Here is a 24,817-nt window from a genome sequence, read left to right as displayed (position 1 = left end):
GATGCAGAAATCCGTGCCTCGTCAGGCTTTCATGCACCATCCGGATGCCTTAAATACTTAAGAATATAAATGCACTTCGCTCCCGACATATGCTTTCTGGTTGCGCGTAAACTGTAAGGTCAGCGGTTTCTTTGAAGACAAACAGTGATTAATTCATTTGATGCCTTTTATTTGAAAGTGCCCTACAGGAGGCCTCACTTAGCACCGGGGCGTCTTTAGAAAAGCAGCTTCCTTTCCAAAGCGTTCAAAGGCCATGGGCTAAAAGCAGTTCATCAATTCTCTCTCATGTGCAGCGTAGAGACGCAGACATTCATTTCATTTCCACGCCACGACGCTCTCCGTCTGACCAGGTAAATTCAAGTTCTGTTTAAGCATCAGTAAGATATATATGGACATACACTGCCTCTGTCCCGAGGATTAATGCTCGCTAGTCAAAAGCCTTGAATAAAGAAAAACTGTTCAATATATATTTTGGTTTCTGTGTAATTCCAAAAATGTAAAAAAAATTGCAGTTTAAATTTCCACCAGAAAAAGTTGATCTTTACACCGAGCAAAATTTAGCAACAATAGGTTTAATAAGTACAAAGTTTGTCAAATACTTATAAAGCGCTTTGTGAAAACCTTCAATGGGTATTCGCACTAGCCGCCATATTTCTGCAATTATTTAAAAAAAAAAAATTTTCGATACTGTTCACCAGTTACCAGCATCCACCAGCACCGATGGCAAAACACTGCACTCGTCTACGGTATTAATGCCGTAAGAGCTGGACCATATCATGACCAATATTCAAGAAGCTTGGTCGTTGTTCTCCTGAAGGTCCGGCCCACAAAATGGCTGCCTCATCAGTGGTGCCTCCAAGCCCTAGTGAATTTATAGGCCGCACTCGCACGAACATTGGTTCTCTCCTCACATCCCTGGGGTGAATACAATACATCTAGCAGTAAATACTGGCATTTCTCTGGCTGAACTTAATAGTACCTTCCATGACAGACACTTATTTGCGCTGTCTAATCCGTAACGTTAAGAACAAACTTTCGTTCCATCACGGAATATCAGGGGAACAAAATTATTCCACCCGCTCACATTTGTAAGCCTATAACCCTTCATTGCATACCTTCTGATCAGTAAGACCTACCTATCCTAACAATAGTCTTGTAGATCACTAACCAACCTACCCACATGGTGGCCCCAATCCCCTTTAGTAACATGATTCATGCTTGACAACTCTCCCTGATCGGCAGGGAGACTCCGTGAAAGAGCGGTGATCTCCCCGACTCCCTGGAGAGTCTAGCAATCCCCCCTGAGGCCGGGCCTAACACAGTGATGACATCATAACTCTCCTCCCACCACTGAGGAATTGCTAGGGAGGAGGAGGAGGAGGATGTGCACTACAATAAAATGGAGGTGTGATGCATTACAGGGGATGTGTGACGAATTGCATGAGCCTGGTGGAAGAGAGCGCTACAGGGGTCGTATAAGATGCTGGAAAATAGAGTGCAGCACATTTCTAATGCACAGTCACATCTATGGTAAAACCTGCGGCATTAGTGTGTTTCATGGGCTAAAGAGCAGATTTGTTGGCCATCTGTGCAGGCTCTTCCTGCAACCATTTTACTGTGACAACTGCGCACACTTGGAAAAACTTAAATACCCGTATCAAAGCACAGCCTCCAAATACACTTGCACCTTACCCTCAATACCTACTTATTCTATAACTCGGAAAATAAAGGAACATTATGACACGCCTCTCAAACGGACCAGTATACGCCATTTTCGCCGCAGGGCGCAATCTCCCTACAATGATTTTTCAAAAAGCTGCTATAAAAACAGACATCGGACCTCATTGAGGACTGAATCACAAAGGGAATGATGTACGGATGTTTCTGCACCTGTCAGTGAGGAGGAAACCGATTATCGTTCTTTTACAAACAAACGTTTTTTTAGCGGGCAACACGAGGAGTTAATTGGTCGGTAAGCGTAATAAATAAAAGGGTTTACATTTTTAATGATAAACTCTTTAAACGGTGATCTAGGTCAGACAAAGCAGAGAGCGTTTTTGAGTTTACACCTCCTCCTGGATTGCGTTGCTTACAGAAGCCGCGAGATGACAAAACCTGTCTGTGTGGGCTGCGAGCTGAGAAATCTGCATCAGCCAACAGCAGAAGCGGCCTCCACAACCGGCATTTGTGTCGGCATAAAAGAAAAGCCACCTGATTATCTCTTTAACTCCTCCGTGTCTGCAGCAGAGTCAGAGGGGGGGTGGGGGGGTGCGATGTGTAAAAGCTTGCAGTCTCTTTATCAGCCCCTAAACCTTAAATGCAAGTTGCCTTGCATAGAAGATCTAATGAAATGAAAATAAATATGTAAAGAAATGTATCTGAAATGAAGATACCTTACTGGGAATGGACACTGAGGAAAGTGTTTTATTTCAGGCATCTGGGCTGCGAGGCTTCACAGCGCCCTCATAGCCTACGCACAGCCAAGACAGCCATTTTGTGTATAGAAACAGTATTCATAAAAATATAATTGACTAGGAACTGGTGACATCATAAAGGCATCAAACAGAAAGAGCCTCCTATCAGTGATGTCACTATCTCCTAATGAATAGGTTGAATCCAGAGAGCACAAAATGGCTGCCTACAGGCCCAAATAAAACTATTGGGGGGGAGAGAAATAGCCACTACTATAAAGTTCATAAAGTAAAAAGGCTGAGAACCATGGACTCCATATATAGTAGTTGTTTCTACATGCAGGTACTCTCTACTGCACATAAGATACATATAGACAGACAGACATTTTCCAGAGCGGGTCCACACTCACATAGGTGAAAGTAAATTACAGGAGTGCAGCACAAAATATAGACATGAGGAAATGGATCCCTGGCCCAGCCATGGAATAAAATTCAGGGAGCACTCACCAGGTTTAGCAGAATAAGTCCTTAAATTAAATAGGCATAGAGGTATACATCAGCTCCAACATTTCGGTCCTCTATGTATTTATTACAAATCAGAGAGGACTCATTACCGATCGCAATTGCGATTACACACGCCTCATCGCTGTTGCAGGGGCGTGCATAAATTATCCACTGCAATGCCGGACACAGCCTGAGGTTTCATAGCGTGTGATGAAGTTAGTAATTCCTGAGTAAGGTCAGAGCTGTGTAAGTGTGTGTGAGGCTGTGATGGTACTCCATGTTACTGATGGTCTCTCAGTCTTGTGTAATCACTGTGTGTGATGAGGTTAGTAATTCCTGAGTAAGGTCAGAGCCTGTGTAAGTGTGTGTGAGGCTATGATGGTACTCCATGTTACTGATGGTTTCTCAGTCTTGTGTAATCACTGTGTGTGATGAGGTTAGTAATTCCTGAGTAAGGTCAGAGCCTGTGTAAGTGTGTGTGAGGATGTGATGGTACTCCATGTTACTGATGGTGTCTCAGTCTTGTGTAATCACTGCGTGTGATGAGGTTAGTAATTCCTGAGTAAGGTCAGAGCCTGTGTAAGTGTGTGTGAGGCTGTGATGGTACTCCATGTTACTGATGGTGTCTCAGTCTTGTGTAATCACTGTGTGTGATGAGGTTAGTAATTCCTGAGTAAGGTCAGAGCCTGTGTAAGTGTGTGTGAGGCTGTGATGGTACTCCATGTTACTGATGGTATCTCAGTCTTGTGTAATCACTGCGTGTGATGAGGTTAGTAATTCCTGAGTAAGGTCAGAGCCTGTGTAAGTGTGTGTGAGGCTGTGATGGTACTCCATATTACTGATGGTTTCTCAGTCTTGCTAAACATTACGGATCTGTGCAAGGTAAAGTGGGCGACCTTATGTAGTGCTGCGACGGCACAGCGATCGCAACAAATTAGCATACTATCGCAGTTGAATTACGTGCGTAATCGCAGCTATGATCTCAATAGCGATCCGTAGTGAATCAGGCCCTCTGTACTTTTCACAGATTACTAAACTGATTAAAAAAAACAATTTCAAGTCTCTTATGTTCTCTAAGTATTCCAATCCCAGCCATCTCTTTGCTATCCTCAACAACCTAACTCTGCCCCCCATCGCCCCAAACTTACTCCTTCTGTACCCTCAACCATACCACCCATAACACATACAAAATGGCTATCCGCCAGGACATCTCCTTGCTTCAGATTCCTCCTGCCTCATCCCTGCCCGTCTCCAACTGCCTGTCTTATACCCTTGAGAAAGCTGCGGGTAGGAGCAGCGAAACGCATCAGAGACCTACCCTGTCAGGAGCTCTCGCACTATAAGGACTTCTGTGGGATCTTCATCTAGACCTACCTCCAAACCTAGAAATAACAGCGACTTGGTAGTGTCCAGAGGGGGAGCCATCCACCGTGCGTTGATCTTCATCGCTAAACCAGGACCCAAATACGATCCTCCCAGAACGGGTAACAAATTACCTTATGCTGGATATGTTTTGAATATTCAAATGGCCATACGCCTAATTTTTAGCCCATTTATATTATCAACTAAGAGGACATTTATCTAGTGACTTACTTAAGTTTAAGGCTTATACATGTATGCCGCTATTTAATGGTTTTATAGCTATTTTATCTTAACTATTGTTTGTAATAAATGTTATCTTATGTTACATCCGCTTAGTGATTGAGGCCACTGGTGAGCGGTTTACCTTTGTTTGTATTATTTCCTGTCCACTATGTCATCTTCTCCCTCATTATTGGGGATGAAGTCTGCAGTCCTCTCTATCCTCTACTCTCTCCACCGGTTCTTGACCCCATACCTTCTCACCACCACCTCCTCCATGCTCTCTTGACATCTGTTTCCACCTCTTCAACTGGTCTCTCTCACCCAGAACCACCACTCCTCCTTCAAGCATGCCCCTCATTTCCCCCATGCATAAAAGACCCTCACTTGACACTGATTCTCTCTTATTGCCATCTCTCTCCTCTCCCCCTTGCCTCCAAGTCTCTTGAATGTCTCATCTATCATCACTTCATAATTTTCCTCTCCTCCCACTCTCTCTTAGAACCACATCAATCTGGGTGTCACTACCTTCATTACACAAAAACTGCCTATAATAAGGTCACTTTTTCACTCTACTCATCCTCCTTGATCTGTCTGATGCCTTTGATGCTTTGGACCACCCTCTCCTCCTTCAAACGCTAACTCTTTCAGTTTCCCTTACCCTGCCCACTCATGGCTGAGTTCCTATTTCTCTAACCGCTCTCTTGGTTTCATTCTCTAACGCTTCCTCCCTCATTTCCATGTTGGTGTCCACCTATTCTATTTTTGACACCTTCACTCATGTCTCAGTGCTCTCTCAAACTCAATATGTCCCCTGATTCAGGAACACCTCACCTCCCCTCCTCTATCTGATGCTAGCTCCAAACTCTTCAGTGTCGTCTAGTTCGCTGCCTGAGTAACATACTCAATGCCTATCTTGCCTCCATTGCCCACATCGCAATCTAGCTGCTTCCACAATATCTTTAACACAAAACCCCTTATAAACATGGATACCACCAAAACTCTCATCCATACCCTTGTCACTTCTCACCTAGACTACTGCAACCTTCTTCTCTCTGGCCTTCCTTTCACCACATCAACTCACCCTTAATGTCGCAGACCATCATAACTGACCTCTTTCCCAACACTCTGTCACAGTCTCACCCATCCGTCTACCACAATGATGGTAGAAGAACCTACAGTCTTACCAGATCATTCATATTGTTCTGACTGGCCGGGTGGATTTCCTCCAAAAATTCCAGGACATAGAAAGTGTATCGGTCCATGAGATGAACTCCGATTGCCATATCTGGTTGGTGCTGAAGAACAAAATAAATAAAAGCTGCAATTATATCAAACAACATGCAAAAAAGAAATTAAATAAAACTCTATTTGTACTCTCTCTTTCCTAGTTAACCCTGTGTATCTTCTCCCAGTAGGGACATCAAAAAAATCTTTAAATCGCAAAATGACTCCCACCTCCCCTGGCTTTCAAAGTGTCTTGGCCATCTCCTCGCTGTCTCTCAAAACGTCCCAGGGTTACAGAGTACCAACACCGTTAGCTTGGTATAATTTTTAACTTTTAGAATTAGCTCTGGAATCAGGAATAAATCATTGAAATCAAATCAGAAATTAATAAAATGGAATGTAGTTTTAATCCCAGCTGTCAGGATGCCGACGCTCAGAATGGCGGCAACGGAATCCCGACACCAGGCGGCATCCCGGCGCCGGCAACTCGACAGTAAGTAGTGGGGTTAGGCACTAGGGGGAGGGTTAGGCTACACAGGGGCAGAGGTTAGGTTTAGGCACCGGAGAGGGAGGGTTAGGGTTAGGACATTTGCCGACAGGTGTCGGTATGCTTGCCCTTTCCGGATCCGGCGTCAGGATTCTGACTGCCTGGATCCCGAGCTCCAGCATCCTGTACCCAAACCCGAATAAAATACATGTCTGAAGACTTGACCAGAACGCTTTTATAAATCTGGTGGCGCCTTTTTCGTGTAGAAAGGAGCCGGCCGTAGGGATATACTTACAGAGAGAGAGTCTTCTCCAACTTGACTGCTTGCAAGAGCCATTATGTTAGGAGAGTAGAATCGTTCATACATAGAGGCGCCCTGGCATGTATCAATTATAAACAGCAATTCATTGTACCTAGAAATAAGCACATTCATTGTTAACGTTACGGAAAGAACACTTACTTTAAAGGACAAGTTAATCCAATATAAAGCCAATGTGTAATATTCACGAATGTATAGGAAAAGTCTCAAATGTGTTAAATATTATGTTACGGGATACAGTGGTCCTATTACATAATCATAGTCAAGCAGCCATTTGTACTGATTATTGCTTTAGTCTGCGGCTGCCCCTAGTATGCGTCCGCTACGGGAATACTTAAAGATGTCTGTTATTGCCCGAGAGTGGGAGCCCTCCAGGAAAATCACAATGTGCCACTCAAATCCTACACATTTATTTTACAATTTACTTACGATTTGGGGGGGGGGGAGTTGGGGGGAGATGTGTCAAGTCTTGGAGAGGGATAAAGTGGAGAAGAAACAGGTTCTGTCATTTTAAAGACTGTGCTAAGTGAATACGCCTATGAAATGACAGTTAGGTGCTAATTGGTTGCTACGGGCAACTACACTTTCTCTCGCTAAGGCTTGATACATCTCACTTTTGGCTTATTCAGGGGAAAGGGGGGTGGGCGGATTAAATTCAGCGTGAGTTTGTTAAGCTCCCGGGATGAGTGCCCGAAGCAATTTAATTGCCCACAATGTAAACGCGTGACTAGTGGTTTTCTGCTCGCACCCTCCTGAGGTGCATCAGACATCTGCGCCAACTAGTGCCTCTGGGTTAGTGCAATGTTACGGCATTTGGCAAAAACATTGCGTCTGTCAGAAAATGCAGTTTCCAGCATCCAGTTATGTAATGTCCAGCATTCCCGTACACAGACCATCATGTAATGTCCAGCATTCCCGTACACAGACCATCATGTAATGTCCAGCATTCCCGTACACAGACCATCATGTAACGCCCAGCATTCCTGTACACAGACCATCATGTAACGCCCAGCATTCCTGTACACAGACAATCATATAACGTCAAACATTCCTGTACACAGACCATCATGTAACGCCCAGCAATCCCATACACAGACCATAATGTATTGCTCAGCATTCCTGTACACAGACCATCATATAATGTCCAGCATTCCCGTACACAGACCATCATGTAATGTCCAGCATTCCTGTACACAGACCATCATATAATGTCCAGCATTCCCGTACACAGACCATCATGTAATGTCCAGCATTCCCGTACACAGACCATCATGTAATGTCCAGCATTCCCATACACAGACCATCATGTATTGCTCAGCATTCCCGTACCGGAGGCATTACGTATTGCTCAGTATACCTGTACAGGAGGCATTATGTATTGCTCAGCATTCCCATACACAGACCATCATGTATTGCTCAGCATTCCCGTACAGGAGGCATTACGTAATGCTCAGTATACCCGTACAGGAGGCATTACATATTGCTCAGTATAACTGTACAGGAGGCATTATGTATTGCTCAGTATACCCGTACAGGAGGCATTACGTATTGCTCAGTATACCTGTACAGGAGGCATTATGTACTGCTCAGTATACCTGTACAGGAGGCATTACGTATTGCTCAGTATACCTGTACAGGAGGCATTATGTATTGCTCAGCATACCCGTACAGGAGGCATTACGTATTGCTCAGTATACCCGTACAGGAGGCATTACGTATTGCTCAGCATACCCGTACAGGAGGCATTATGTATTGCTCAGTATACCCGTACAGGAGGCATTATGTATTGCTCAGTATACCCGTACAGGAGGCATTATGTATTGCTCAGTATACCCGTACAGGAGGCATTATGTATTGCTCAGTATACCCGTACAGGAGGCATTATGTATTACTCAGTAAACCCGTACAGGAGGCATTATGTATTGCTCAGTATACCCGTACAGGAGGCATTATGTATTACTCAGTATACCTGTACATAATATTACCTAATAAACCAATATATCTCAGATTCCTGCTGTAAAGGCACAGCTTTACTATAGAAAATCAAAGTATTAACTACATTATTCAATAATCATGCCGACCCTTACATATGACCTATTATATAAGCCTGTAATAATCACCACAACATAGACAGAAGTTAAGATAATATTGTATCTACTATATGATTGCTCGATGTGACACTAGTGTTCATTCTACCACCCTACACCTGTCTCATCCCGTGCAGTTCCTCTTTCCCTCCAGGGGAGTCGCTCTCTGCTCTGGTGCTTCTAGCACACTCAGCTGCTGTAACAAACTGCTGATATACAGAACGGTGTGTGTTAGAAGCACCAGAGAAGAGAGAGACACCCCAGGAGGTAAAGAGGAACTGCACGGGATGAGACAGGTGTAGGGTGGTAGAATGAAGACTATGAAACCCATTGACATATCTGACCAATCATAAGAGACTACTAGGCAGCTTACATATTATGTGCATGAGTACATTACATACAGACATAGGACACTGCACCCCCAACATGACCTGACCGCTGTACATGACCATAATACACATCTATTACACTGTATACAGACATAGGACACTACATCCCCAACATGACCTGACCACTGTACATGATCATAATACACATATATTACACTGTATACAGACATAGGATACTACATCCCCAACATGACCTGACCACTGTACATGATCATAATACACATCTATTACACACTATACAGACATAGGACACTACACCCCCAACATGTCCTGACCGCTATACATGATCATAATACACATCTATTACACTGTATACAGACATAGGACACTACACCCCCAACATGACCTGACCGCTGTACATGACCATAATACACATCTATTACACCGTATACAGACATAGGACACTACATCCCCAACATGACCTGACCGCTGTACATGACCATAATACACATCTATTACACACTATACAGACATAAGACACTACACCCCCAACATGTCCTGACCGCTATACATGATCATAATACACATCTATTACACTGTATACAGACATAGGACACTACACCCCCAACATGACCTGACCGCTGTGCATGACCATAATACACATCTATTACACTGTATACAGACATAGGACACTACACCCCAACATGTCCTGACCACTGTACATGACCATAATACACATCTATTACACTGTATACAGACATAGGACACTACATCCCCAACATGACCTGACCACTGTACATGATCATAATACACATATATTACACTGTATACAGACATAGGATACTACATCCCCAACATGACCTGACCACTGTACATGATCATAATACACATCTATTACACACTATACAGACATAGGACACTACACCCCCAACATGTCCTGACCGCTATACATGATCATAATACACATCTATTACACTGTATACAGACATAGGACACTACACCCCCAACATGACCTGACCGCTGTACATGACCATAATACACATCTATTACACCGTATACAGACATAGGACACTACATCCCCAACATGACCTGACCGCTGTACATGACCATAATACACATCTATTACACACTATACAGACATAAGACACTACACCCCCAACATGTCCTGACCGCTATACATGATCATAATACACATCTATTACACTGTATACAGACATAGGACACTACACCCCCAACATGACCTGACCGCTGTGCATGACCATAATACACATCTATTACACTGTATACAGACATAGGACACTACACCCCAACATGTCCTGACCACTGTACATGACCATAATACACATCTATTACACCGTATACAGACATAGAACACTACACCCCCAACATGACCTGACCACTGTACATGACCATAATACACATCTATTACACTGTATATAGACATAGGACACTACACCCCCAACATGTCCTGACACTGTACATGATCATAATACACATCTATTACACTGTATACAGACATAGGACACTACACCCCCAACATGTCCTGACCACTGTACATGACCATAATACACATCTATTACACTGTATACAGACATGGACACTACACCCCCAACATGACCTGACCGCTGTACATGATCATAATACACATCTATTACACTGTATACAGACATAGGACACTACACCCCCAACATGTCCTGACCACTGTACATGACCATAATACACATCTATTACACCGTATACAGACATAGGACACTACACCCCCAACATGACCTGACCACTGTACATGCCCATACTACACATCTATTACACCGTATACAGACATAGGATACTACACCCCCAACATGACCTGACCACTGTACATGCCCATACTACACATCTATTACACTGTATACAGACATAGGACACTACACCCCCAACATGACCTGACCGCTGTACATGACCATAATACACATCTATTACACTGTATACAGACATAGGATACTACACCCCCAACATGTCCTGACCACTGTACATGATCATACTACACATCTATTACACTGTATACAGACATAGGACACTACACCCCCAACATGTCCTGACCACTGTACATGATCATAATACACATCTATTACACTCTATACAGACATAGGACACTGCACCCCCAACATGTCCTGACCACTGTACATGACCATAATACACATCTATTACACCGTATACAGACATAGGACATTACACCCCCAACATGTCCTGACCACTGTACATGATCATAATACACATCTATTACACCGTATACAGACATAGGACACTACACCCCCAACATGTCCTGACCACTGTACATGATCATAATACACATCTATTACACCCTATACAGACATAGGACACTACACCCCCAACATGACCTGACCACTGTACATGATCATAATACACATCTATTACACTGTATACAGACATAGGACACTACACCCCCAACATGTCCTGACCACTGTACATGACCATAATACACATCTATTACACCGTATACAGACATAGGACACTACACCCCCAACATGTCCTGACCACTGTACATGACCATAATACACATCTATTACACCGTATACAGACATAGGACATTACACCCCCAACATGTCCTGACCACTGTACATGATCATAATACACATCTATTACACTGTATACAGACATAGGACACTACATCCCCAACATGTCCATATTACACATCTATTACACTGTATACAGACATAGGACACTACACCCCCAACATGTCCTGACCACTGTACATGATCATAATACACATCTATTACACCGTATACAGACATAGGACACTACACCCCCAACATGTCCTGACCACTGTACATGACCATATTACACATCTATTACACTGTATACAGACATAGGACACTACACCCCCAACATGTCCTGACCACTGTACATGATCATAATACACATCTATTACACTGTATACAGACATAGGACACTACACCCCCAACATGTCCTGACCACTGTACATGATCCATAATACACATCTATTACACCGTATACAGACATAGGACATTACACCCCCAACATGTCCTGACCACTGTACATGATCATAATACACATCTATTACACTGTATACAGACATAGGACACTACATCCCCAACATGTCCATATTACACATCTATTACACTGTATACAGACATAGGACACTACACCCCCAACATGTCCTGACCACTGTACATGATCATAATACACATCTATTACACCGTATACAGACATAGGACACTACACCCCCAACATGTCCTGACCACTGTACATGACCATATTACACATCTATTACACTGTATACAGACATAGGACACTACACCCCCAACATGTCCTGACCGCTGTACATGACAATAATACACATCTATTACACTCTATACATAGGACACTACACCCCCAACATATCCTGACCACTGTACATAATCAAAATACACATCTATTATACCGTATACAGACATAGGATACTACACCCCCAACATGTCCTGACCACGGTACATTCGACCCCACCTGGAATACGGCGCTTACTTCTGGAGGCCGTATGTCTTGAAGGACAAACACATTTATATGCTATTTTAAATATTTTCTAAATGTTAATTAACATAATATAAACGAGATTTACACATATTAATTAATAAATGTCCCTACAATTACTGCTTCTGCACTGCGGCGCCTTATGAGTCGATGTATAAATTAACGCCGTTTAATAGAGAACATTTCACATGGCTTCAGTCATTACTTCACATTCCATAACTGTACGTGAATCAAATGTAGTCAGTATGATTTCACAGCATATTGTGTGAATTAATTCAATATAAATGAACATAAATATTAGTATACAACAGTCAAAAACCACTAAACTGAATATTCATGAGGTGGGTGGCGCGTCAGCTCATTCTGAGAGGTGCTATATTACAGGAACAATTATAGCACCTACATATCGCGCAGTGCTCACACCCAAGGAGGGCGAGTTGCCGTTGCGACGGCTTGGAAATGACGGCAGTGGAACACGTCCCCTTTGCGGCTTGAACTTGCCCCTATGGGGCTGTGAACAAAAAACTGCAAGTTCAAGTTACAATAAGTGTAGCATAAAGCCGCACTTACCCGCGGGTGCGTGATACTCGCACCTAACTGAAACCCCCTCATAGTGTCTGTACTTCACAATCTCCGATACCTAAAGCAGAAATCTGAATAAGAAAATGTTTTACTGTTGCTTAGATGCTACATAGCTCAACCTAGCGCATTGTATGTTCCTCACCCGTGTTCTCACACACACACTCACATCTTTTATTTTACCATTAAGTAGAATTAATGCTGAAGAAACTAAAAGCTTTATTCAAATTTGAGCATTACAATATATTGGTGGATCACAGCCTCTGAGCCAAGAACAGACACGAAGTATCAAAATCTCTTCTGTGGGAAAGGGGGAATGCGTCACGGTCACGGATTATGTCAGGAGATTTTGGTTTTTCGTGTGTGCGTGAGATTAAATCTGCGCTAGAAGTTATTGGAAAGAGAGATTATAATTTAATAAAAGGTACTCTCCAGTTGGCACGCTCTGAGACCGCCCTGAGCAGCTTTTAGTTCTCTAATATTATTTGGGATTTAACCGTTTTCCTACCGTCTTTTCTGCCACATCTGCTCAAAAGCGTCTGCCAGTTCCACGTTGGTAATTTCTTCCGAATCCTGGAACTTCAGGAAGCCGTTTCCACCGTGTCCTGTAATTATAGAGACGCAGGTTATCCCAGTGTAAGGAGAAGAGGGCCGCAGACAATACACAAAAGCTACATGCAAAACAGCCGCTATTTATCCTGCATGCAGAAGTAATAATAATGTATTGTACCCCTTGTATTGCCGCACGGTTTGCCCAGGTGCAATGTTAGTATGCTCCCAAATATGAGTAACCCCCAATATATTTGTGTGACATACTCAGGGCAAATGTCATGTGCAGCAGCTACACAAACACGAAAGTGGTTTTAAAACATGTAACAGTTCATCATAAGATTTCACTTAAGGGGATCTCCAGTCACTGGTATGGACACTAAACCTCAACACAACAAATAAGTCTATTCGATTCTTCCTTTTCTTAGTGTCCTTTTCCCTAACTTTTCCTCTATTCCCAGGCTAAACCTACACTGTGAGCCTTATGCAATAGCCTACAAGATGCCAGCGTGAGGCCCATTACTTTCGAGGGCTTGGCCCCCTTAGGGAAATAAAAAAACAACCTATATGCAGAAGCGCAAAGCACTGAGGAGGGGCGCGCTGTGAGCCCCTCAGCCAAGCACAAATCCGGGAGGGCGGTGCGATCAGTGTGATCGCTCCCCTCGCCCCCCACCGGCAAAGGAGAGGAGACTGCTGAGAGTAAATGCTGTGAGCATTCCAGTGGGTAAACCCATATTTTGAAAGCGGCAATAATTTAAAAGGCAAAAAGACATACATGCAAGTACAAGGTCGGACAATTTGGTAAATTTGCAGCAAATGAAGTCTGCCACTGTAGCCTGTATATAGAATGTAGTCGGCATACCAACCGTCGGGATGACTTCGGTCTGAATTCCAGCGCCGGAATCCTGACAGCAGTCTGAACTCCGACCGGTGACATCCCGACAGTGAGTATTAGGGTTAGGCTGCGAGGGGGGGGGGGGATTTGGTTAGGGGTCAGGATTCTGACTGTCGGTATGCTGATACCAGCATTCTGGCCATTGACATTCCCACCACCAGGATCCCGTACCCAACCCTCCTGTATGGCCATTCAGGCTCATTAAAAACTGTTCCAATCTAGAGGGAATGAAGTAGGATGGAAAAACCATCCGTTTTGCTCACTTATCCTGCAGTCACAATTCGTCCGATCCTTGCATTTATGAAAGTCTGTTTCGCAGAGGAAATACTTGTCTAACCTAAAAATATATCAGATTATATTTATTTTTTTACTATTTTAAGTGTCCAACTGATCATAAAATAAGTAAAAAATGCCATAAAAATACTCTGCCGTTCTCTTATCACGTGTCATAACTACAGAACAAGAGACTCATGACCTGATATCTCCAAGAGCAGAATATAAGGACAGGGAGATTTAATAATAACAGTACCCAAAGGTGTAAATCTGCACTGATCCACAGCAACCAAACATTTGGCCCCATTGAGAAACTCCCACTAGATAAATAACAGCTAAATCCTGAGAGCTGCACATTTGCGCCTGTGAATAACGTTGGTAAATAAGTCCCAAAGCCTGGAAATACTGAAAGTTACCCAGAGCACATTATAAGCCAAAACTTATAAACCCATGAGCCCAGTTATACATCCTTCTATTTATCCCTCATATATTACCAGTCATGTAGATGAGAATATTACTCCTGTCATCAGATAATAGACGTTTCAGCCGAGGGGTGCTTGGCGGCAGCCTGCCAGTCAAAACTCGCAAAAAGTTTTCTACGGTCACCTAGAAACACAAGAAAAGAGGCTCGTTAAGCACAAAGTCAGCTGTGGCATGTATCCCATTAACTGTTCAAAGAAACCAACCAGACAGACGGCTGTGTGAACATTTTCACTAGTACATAAGCTAGTACACAAGTCTACACTTGTGGGTGTCAAGCATCAGAACACGGCCTCTAATCATTAATTATATGACCTCTCCACTCAGCACAAGATCTGTGTCTCTCATCCCCACGCATTACTTGCTCCCACTCACTGTTACAGGACTTTCTTCAGTCTGCACCCACTCTATGGAATGCCTTACCACGCACAATAAGACTTTCCTCTAGTCTCCAATCCTTCAAGCGTTCCCTGAAAACTCACCTCTTCAGGCAAGCTTATCAGAATCCAGAACCGTCCACATCATAGCTTCCATATCTAATTACATCCCCTTTCACAGTCCACACACAACCTCACATATTGTCTTTCTTTCACATCCTCCTGATATTTGGCCGACATTCCTGTGTGGCTGGATCATGCAGCCCACCAAGAAACTCTGCATTCTGGCTGGACCAAAATTGCAATATATAGCACCTATCCTTGTGTATCACTGCCTATTTCCCTATAGATTGTAAGCTTGCGAGCAGGGTCTTCCTACCTATATATCTGTTTATTACCCAGTTTTGTTCTATTTATGTTTCCAATTGTAGAGCGCAACGGAATATGCTGCGCTATATAAGAAACTGTTAATAAATAAAGGAGTAGGGTGAGATTGGTCACTTTTGAAGTCAAATAAACAAGCGCCAGAGCATGTCTCTAAATTAGTAGTTCTTGTTGTCAAATGAATGTAGGTGCGCTTTATGGTTGTGATTGAAAAATTGCGAATAATCACATTGCTGCCTAGTGAGCACACCATCACATGGTGCAGCGGATTTTGCATTAATACGCTCTGCACATGCCCAGATGGATGGGTGCACGCATATGCGCCCTTACATGCGATTCTGCCCTTTATGCCTGCTTGCAATTATATGGGTGGAACAGGTCAGGCCAAGTACAATAAGGTGTGTTTGCCCAATTGCGAAAAAACATGCAGACCATGAAAACATGCATATACACTTCGGAAAGCCGTATGTTCCCCCATGTACTGCAGCCTATGGCCTTGACCAATGTTTTTTTTTTATTTTTATTATTGATTTGTTTCTCAGTAACTGGAGAGTACAAGGATTCCCTGCAAGTCTGCGGACACACTGAAAAGCCAAAGTTGTGGGCAGAAGATCTGGGAGGGAATTTGTAAACCCGTAGACAGCTGGTGATTCTAATTACCGCATTTTCCACCTTGACCTTACATTGCCCTAAGATCATAAACTCATGGCATCGGCCTCGCCCAGGCGGTGCCATGTGAAGCCCTACAATCGCCAACGAAAAGGCAGAGTGGGTTATAGAAGTCTGCTTCATACTGAACCCCAAACGTTGATGCTGGCCACAAACATAGCAATATTTTACCCGATCTGGCCGATTCCGACACATTGGAACGACAGATTGTGTAAAACATGGCCAAATCCTGAGTAAATCGTGAGTCCCCACTCATGATCACGATGTGATGCGCATCCCCCGCTGGTCGCACATCGCATCGTCAGATCTGCCGTGCAGTAGGGCAGATCTGACAATCTAGGATACGATGCACTGTGACAGTCTGACTGCAGGAGAGATCGTATGAAGATTGGACACAAAATTGTGTGCAGATCATGTGCAGAGCTGCCGGGGAGAGTTAAAGAGATTTCGTACACATCGGCTGATCGTGTGCAGATCGCCATGTGTGTGGCCAGCTTAGTCATTGCACGCACAGACAATTCAATATAAACAAGGAAAAGTTTTAAACCAAATGAATACGTTAAATGAGGGAGGTCTGCGTGGTCTCTTGACATTTGGTGATCTGCGTAAACAAGGTAGGATTAGAGCGAGCTGGAGTTTTTAGCAATTGTTCTCTTTGTGTGCGTGCAGAGGATTAGCTAAAGTAAGATCACGTAATCTGATTATCAGCACGCCTTTTACACGTAGAGCGAGAGCTTGGAAATAATGTGATGCGATGCAAAGACTCGCACTCCTCTATAATTTGTAGACACCTCTGGCAGCAGCCTCCGAAAAAACATTAATCTTTTGTTGCCAGTTTGAGCTCCGTAATTAAACAAACTGAACAATGGTTTATGTTTTTTCTTTCAATTTCTGTTACGCGTCTCCAGGTGAATTCATGCAGTGTCAATTTTTCCTGAAAGTCATTGAAAAATGAGAGATATGGTAAGAACTTACCTTTGTTATCTCTCTTTCTTCAAAGTCCATAGGGTTCACAGGGTTGACCTTGGGGTATAGCTGGATCTGGATCCACGAGCACCACGCAGTTAAAGCTTTAGCTCCCTGGATGCACTGGGTCCATCATCCTCTATACCCCGCTACCGAGCCACAGGCACCTCAGTTGGTAAGTAGCCAAGGCCGGAGGAGGAAAAACAGAGAACGAAGACTGGAATACACAAGAACCATACTTGCAGAAAGGGAGATGGAAAACCAGTGACCAGCCACACAGCCCAGGTGCGTCAGGACGGGTGCCCTGTGGATCCTATGGACTTCGAAGAAAGAGAGATAACAAAGATAAGTTCTTACCATATCTCATTTTCTTCTTCAGGGTCCATAGGGGGTCCACAGGGTTGACCTTGGGAATGTCCCAAAGCAGTCCAACTAAGGGTGGGGACGCTCCTGTGCTGAAAGGAGAATCCGGCACCCTGAGGAAGCATCCTGAGAGACGAAGGTGTCAAAAGCATAGACCCTCAGAAAGGTCTGGATGGAAGACCACGTGGCCGCCTTACACAGCTGAACAGCCGAGGCGCCATGTCTAGCAGCCCACAAGGGGCCTACAGACCGAGTACAATGAGCCTTAACAGAGGCTGGAACAGGCAAGCCCTCCTGAGTATAAGCCCCAGAAATAGCTAAACGAAGCCATTTAGCCACAGTCTGTTTGTTGGCAGGCCAACCCCTCCTGTGAAATCCAAAGAGGACGAATAAGGATTCCGACTTCCGAATGGAACTAGTCCTGTCCACATAAATGCGGAGAACCCGGACCACATCCAAGGAGGCCTCACCAGTCGAAAGGTCAGGTGACTGAAAGGCCGGCACAACAATTTCCTAAATAATGTGGAATTTAGAAACCACCTTAGGAAGAAAACTCGGATGAGTGTGAAGCACCGCCCTGTCCTGATGAAATATCAGAAAAGCGCTCCCAATTCAGATACCCTCCTGGCCGAAGCAATTGCCAGGATAAAAATAGTCTTAACCATCAACCACTTGAATTCCACAGACTCTAGCGGTTCGAATGGGGGACCCTGTAGGGCCTGAAGCACTACCGCCAAATCCCAGGGAGCCACTGGGGGTACAAAGGGAGGCTGAATCCTGAGAACACCCTGGAAAAAGGTGCGAACATCTGGCAGTGGAGCTATCCGTAGCTGGAACCACACAGATAGTGCAGACACATCAACTTTCAAAGAAGCTAGGTGTAAGCCTAGGTCCAAACCATACTGAAGGAACGCCAAAATCCTAGAAACATAAAACACCTGAGGATCGTAGTTTCTCGACTCACACCACTGAAAATAAGTATGCCACACTATGTGGTAAACCCTGGCAGAGGCAGGCTTACGCGCCTGCAACATCGTGCTGATGACTGAGCTGGAAAAGCCCCGGGACCTTAAGACGGATGTCTCAAGAGCCATGCCGTCAAAGACAGATGACCCAGATCCGGGTGAAGGGAAGGACCCTGAGACAACAGGTCCCGGCGTTGAGGCAGAAGGAACGAAGCGACTCCAAAGACCGGAGTACCAAGGACGTCTGGGCCAAGCTGGAGTCACCAGCATTAGCGTGCCGCCATCCTGTTTGAATTTTTACGAAGGACCCGCGGGAGTAGGGATATCGGAGGAAATAGATACGCCAATTGGAAGGTCCATTTCACCGACAGCGCGTCCACCAGGCTTGTGTCGGCATCTCTTGTCCTGAACCCGAACACAGGCAACTTGTGATTGTGATGGGAGGCCATGAGGTCCACCTCCGGCAGTCCCCACTTGTCCACAAGTAGTTCAAACACCTCTGGCTGAAGCGACCATTGCCTGGGATGCACGTCGTGACAGCTGAGGAAGTCCGCCTCCCAATTGAGGACTCCTGAGATGAAGACTGCCACCTTCCGGCCATCTCGAAATACCGCCCAAGATAGGATGCGCAACACCTCTGATATCGCTGCTCGACTGCGAGTCCCCCCTTGATGGTTGATGTATGCCACCGTAGTGGCGTTGTCGGACTGAACTTGCACGGCCCTTCCTCAAAGAGCATGACCGGACAACTGGAAGGCCCTGTACACGGGCCGAAGTTCCAGAATGTTGATTGGGAGAACTGCTTCTTCCACAGTCCAACGGCACTGAATGGAAAGTGGACCTGTCACTGCACCCCAACCCCGGAGACTGGCATCTGTCATGAGCAGAACCCAGTCCGGTATCGAAAAGGGGCGACCCTTGGTGAGATGAGATGTCTGAAGCCACCAAGCTAGCAACAGGCGCACCTCTGGTGACAATACCAGCATCTGAGTCCGGATCCGGTGTGGTAACCCATTCCATTTGTATAGAATCAGTCCCTGCAGGGGCCTGGAATGGAATTGGGCATACTCCACCATGTCGAACGCCGACACCATGGACCCTAGAACCCTCATTGCCGAGTGAACAGACACCCGGCAACTCGTCAGGCAACTGCGCACTCGTAGTTGTAGGGAGGAAATATTTTCTGGAGTCAGAAAGATCCTTTGCTGACGAGAATCCAGAAGGGCTCCCAAATGAACCATACTTTGTGATGGAATCAGGGAAGACTTTTTACAGGTTATCAGCCACCCGTGCACTTGCAGACAAGCCATCGTCAGGTACAGATGCTTTTGAAGTACCACCAGAGAGCTGGCCAGCAACAGGAGGTCGTCGAGATACGGCAGAAGCCGGATACCCTGGCTCCGCAGCTGGGCCGCCGTGACAGCCATAATTTTGGTGTATATACTTGGAGCCTTGGAGAGGCCAAAGGGCAGAGTCTGAAATTGGAAGCGGTGCTGATGTATAGCAAACCGCAGATAACTAATTTTTCCTATAGCGCCTTCACAGCAGTGGTAAGTGTCCTGGATGTCCAGGGAGACCATGTAATCCCCCTGTTCCATAGCCAGAATGATGGAACGTAACATTTCCATCCTGAATTTGGGCACTCTGAGGAACTTGTTCAGCGACTTCAGGTTGAGGATAGGCCGATGAGACCCATTGAGTTTCTGAACCAGAAACCAGAGTAAAGTAGTAACCCGTCCCGCGTTGGGAAGGCGCAACGGGAACAATGACCCCTGCTTTCAGCAAGGACTCTATGGCTCCCTGAATCTGCAAGGCCTTGTCCTGAGAAGGACTCTTGCAGAAAAACTGGTGGGGAGGTTCTGTGACGAAAAGAAAGGTCGCTCCCCTGAGAGAGAGCACTTCTCGTACCCAAGCATCCGTGGTGGTAGTGCACCAGCACTGGGCGAATTGAAGAAGTCGGCCTCCCACTCTGGGATCCCCCAGAGGGAGGCCCGTCTCATCAGGCTGAAGGTATATCCTCTGGCTTGGAAGCAGGGCGTCTAGCGCTTCAGGCCTGCTTCTTTGGTTTAGGAGCGACCTTGGTTGCCGACTGCCCGGGAAGGACTGACCCTTGGACTTCCCTCGAGTTCGAAAGGATCGAAAAGCAGAGGTGCTAGCCTTAGCAGGCATAGCCGCTGATGGTAGAAAAGCTGACTTAACTTTGCCAGGGCATCTACTATTTTGTCCAGGGCTGGGCCAAACAATATCTCCCCATTAAAGGGTAAGGCATCCAGGCCTTTCTTGGAATCCACATCTGCTCTCCAAGAACATAGCCACAAAGACCGGCGATACTCTGGAAGTCAGAAGACTGGCATTCAAAGCCGCTTCGCCAATATAGGAAGAGGCATCCCTCATCTGTCCCACTAAAGCTCTCTGAACCTCCGGAGCTTCCTCAGGAAAAGTATCTTCCAGTACATTAGCCCAGCTCTCAATGACCCATTGGGTTTCGACACCAGAAATAGAAAAGAGTAGTAAACCATCATGCGTTGAGAAAGCGGAGCGGGAACAACCACCCCTGCTTTCAGCAAGGACTCTATAACTTCCTGAATCTGCAAGGCCTTGGACTTGTCCTGAGAAAGACTCATGCAGAAGAACTGTTGGGGAGGGGGTCTGTGACGGAAGGACAGGGTGTACCCCTGAGAGACCATTTCTCGTACCCAAGCATCCCCCAGAGAGAGAGGCCCGTCCCATCAGGCTGAAGGCTTATCGTCTGGATTGGAAGCAGGGCGTCTGGTGCTCCCGGCCTGCTTCTTTGATTTAGGGGCAGCCTTGGTTGACGACTGCCTCGGGAACGACTGACCCTTGGACTTACGCTGAGTCCGAAAGGACCGAAAGGCTAAGGTCCTAGCCTTAGAAGGCGCAGCTGCTGACAGAAATGCAGACTTAGACTTTGCCAAGGTATCAACAATTTTGTCCAAGTCAGGACCGAACAAAATCTCCCTATTAAAGGGTAAGGCCTCCAGGCCCTTCTTGGAATCCGCATCCTCTCTACAAGAACAAAGCCACAAATACCGGCGACCAGAGACCGCTGCCGCCGAAACCCTGGAAGTCAGAAGACTGGCATCCAAAGACGCTTCTCCAATATAGGAAGCGGCATCCCTCATCGGTCCAACCAAAGCTCTCTGAACCTCCGGAGCTTCCTCAGGAAAAGTATCTTCCAGTACATCGGCCCAGCTCTCAATGGCTTTAGCCACCCAAGAGATGGCCATGGACGGAGGGGCCACCGCCCCTGAGAGAGGAGATTGAGTTTAAACAAGTCTCCACCTTCCTGTCTGTGGAATACTTTAGGGATGAATTGGAAGGCATGGGCAAGGTGTCACTCTTGATTAAGCGAGTAACATGAGAATACACTGCAGGCGGAGTTTCCCACTTTTTGCAATGACTTGCAGGAAACTGATAACTAGACGCTAAACGTTTCTGCAGCTGGAACCTTTTACTAGGTGACTGCCAAGCCTCCGCCATATAATCAGTCAGCTGATCAGAGAGAGGGAAAACAGCCGAAGTCACTTTTGCCTGTTTGAAATTTGGGTATTTGGATTTAGGACCAGGGCGTCATCCTCTATATCCAGAATGGATCGCACCGCCCTTACCAATGCCGGCATATTAATGGAAGATTTAAATTCCACTTCCCGGACGGGGGAATCCGAGTCAGAGTCCTCAGGCAATTCCCCAAAACCCCGTATATGGACTAACAGTCTGAAGCCAGGGGGAGACTGCAATAATTGCGGTATACCCTGAGAAGGGAGGATGGCTGGTTGGGGTAACCCCATATGGGGAAGAGCAGCCGGGACCACCAGACAGTCCACGATGAATGCCAGCACCTGAGCAAACACCGCCCAAGGAGGATCCTGTAGCTTTAGAGGGAAAAGGTAACTGACGGCACCTCACACACAGCCCATCCTGTGATAAATCCTCCTTATTGACCCCTGCGACACAGCATCTACAGGAGAAGAGTGGGAGCCGCGGAGCGCTCAACTTCCTCGTCAGACATGACTGACTATAAAATATAAAGATATATACAGATATATATCAAATTTAAAGGGAAATCCAGTGGCTCACTCCTGGCGCACCCACAAGCATGCCACACACAAGTCCCCAGATATGGTACCGGGTAGCACGCAACAGTATGTGACCGACCTCACAAATACATGAATTTATATAAGTGAGATCCAAGAAAAGCCCTTCCCACACACACCTGCCAGGGCTGTAGGAGAAGGAAAGGGATAGTTATAGACTGACAGTAAGGAGAAATAAAGCACAGACAGTCAGCACTAGCAAAAGTCACATACAATGCAGAGAAGTATACTCACTGCACCTTGTCACTACAATCAACCGTCCAGATTCAGTGTCTGGGAGGGCTATAGCGCTGTGTACACTGACCTAGCAGGGGAGAGGTACACAGGGGGACCGGTCCACGACTGCCCAAGAGATCTGCGATGTGCCAGAGAAAATGGCCACCCAAGACCTCAGAGGAGGAGTGGCCCAAGGAGGAAGCAGCTCAGCGACGCCAGACCCGAGCGGAAAGGCGCGCTGAGCTGAGGGGAGGAGCCGCTAGACAGGGAAGGCTGCCTCCCTGGCTAGCAATTAACACCCGGGATGCCGGCTCCCGCTGCCGGAATAACTCCCTGGTGGTCTAGTGGACACGCGGGGTATGCCTCTGGAGAGAGGGAGCCCGCCGCCACTGCTAGCGCCTCCGGTCTGTCCCCAGAGACCGGAGGCAGTGCATGTACTCGCGGGTCACCGCATCTTACCGGCTCCCCGACGATCCAGCAGCGGTCATGGGATTCCTCCAGAGCCCAGCTAGTACAGACTTTGGGGTCCCGCCGCGATCCCCACATCTGTACTGGTGTTGCGGCGCCGGCAGGGTGTAGGAGCGGCAGCTTGGACGTCCAATGGACAGTCCGACGCTGCCGCTCTGTAGAGTCTTTAAAGTAAAAAAAAAAAAAAAACTACAATAAACAAAACTAAGGGCTGCTAATCAGCCCCCCTGCGCTAACGGTGACCCAACTCCGGCCGAGCACCAACTTAAAATGAGGTGCCTGTTGCTCGGGAGCGGGGTATAGAGAAGGATGGACCCAGTGCATCCTGGGAGCTAAAGCTTTAACTGCGTGGTGCCCATGGATCCAGATCCAGCTATACCCCAAGGTCAACCCTGTGGGCCCCCTATGGATCCAGCTATACCCCAAGGTCTACCCTGTGGACCCCCTGAAGAAAGTTGCTAATCAGATGCCGGCAGTAAATATGGTCGGTGGCTTTTAGGTTTTGCATACAGGCAATCCAAGGATCAGGTGATAAATACGCGAGAATTGAGTTATGCGGAAGGTTGATATCCAGGGGCTATTAGCTGACAGCCAAGTGCACTGCACAATGGGAATGATGGCGAGTGCGTACTACACCAGTTAGCCGTCAATCTGTTATTAATTAGCAGTGCGTATACCCAGAAACAGCCGAAGATGGCTTCCGATACCATTAAAGCATCAGGGTTATGCTGAACATCTTGGGAGTGCCTCCTGAGTCTCGAGTGAGCCAAGCCAACGTCCTGCCATCATTCCCAGATATTCATTCTGCAAACAAAACCGGAAGTTGATCTGTACTAGTTCCTCACGATGAAGGTATTGAAGGTCAAAAACTTAGAATTCTCAATCAGAAAACCTGAAAAACTTTTTTCAAAAAAATCGGTTATAACCGTGCAATGGGCAGGAACATGCAAATGTGGACAAGTCGGAATCCTCTGAGCCTTTAGATCCACCAAGGATATCTACGAGTTCCAACAACGGTTTTCTGAACACATCCAAGAGATCCCAC

The 24,817-nt window shown here is 45.9% G+C and overlaps 1 protein-coding gene across 1 annotated transcript in view; it reads right to left on the bottom strand.

The window, feature by feature from the left end:
• The window catches only part of PIGK (phosphatidylinositol glycan anchor biosynthesis class K), a 180,379-nt gene that overhangs the window by 116,859 nt on the left and 38,703 nt on the right, over positions 1-24,817 (bottom strand). The window contains exons 5-8 of the mRNA XM_088450070.1: positions 15,264-15,375; positions 13,561-13,657; positions 6,506-6,623; positions 5,684-5,794 (exon numbers count right to left, since the gene is read on the bottom strand). Coding sequence (XP_088306196.1) covers positions 5,684-5,794; positions 6,506-6,623; positions 13,561-13,657; positions 15,264-15,375 — 438 coding nt within the window. The remainder of the gene's footprint in view (positions 1-5,683; positions 5,795-6,505; positions 6,624-13,560; positions 13,658-15,263; positions 15,376-24,817) is intronic.

This window comes from Taudactylus pleione, unplaced genomic scaffold (assembly GCF_031769625.1).
Source record: "Taudactylus pleione unplaced genomic scaffold, aTauple2 ptg000506l, whole genome shotgun sequence".
NCBI classification, from domain to species: Eukaryota; Metazoa; Chordata; class Amphibia; order Anura; family Myobatrachidae; genus Taudactylus; species Taudactylus pleione.
This window is presented reverse-complemented; position numbering and strand designations above follow the sequence as displayed.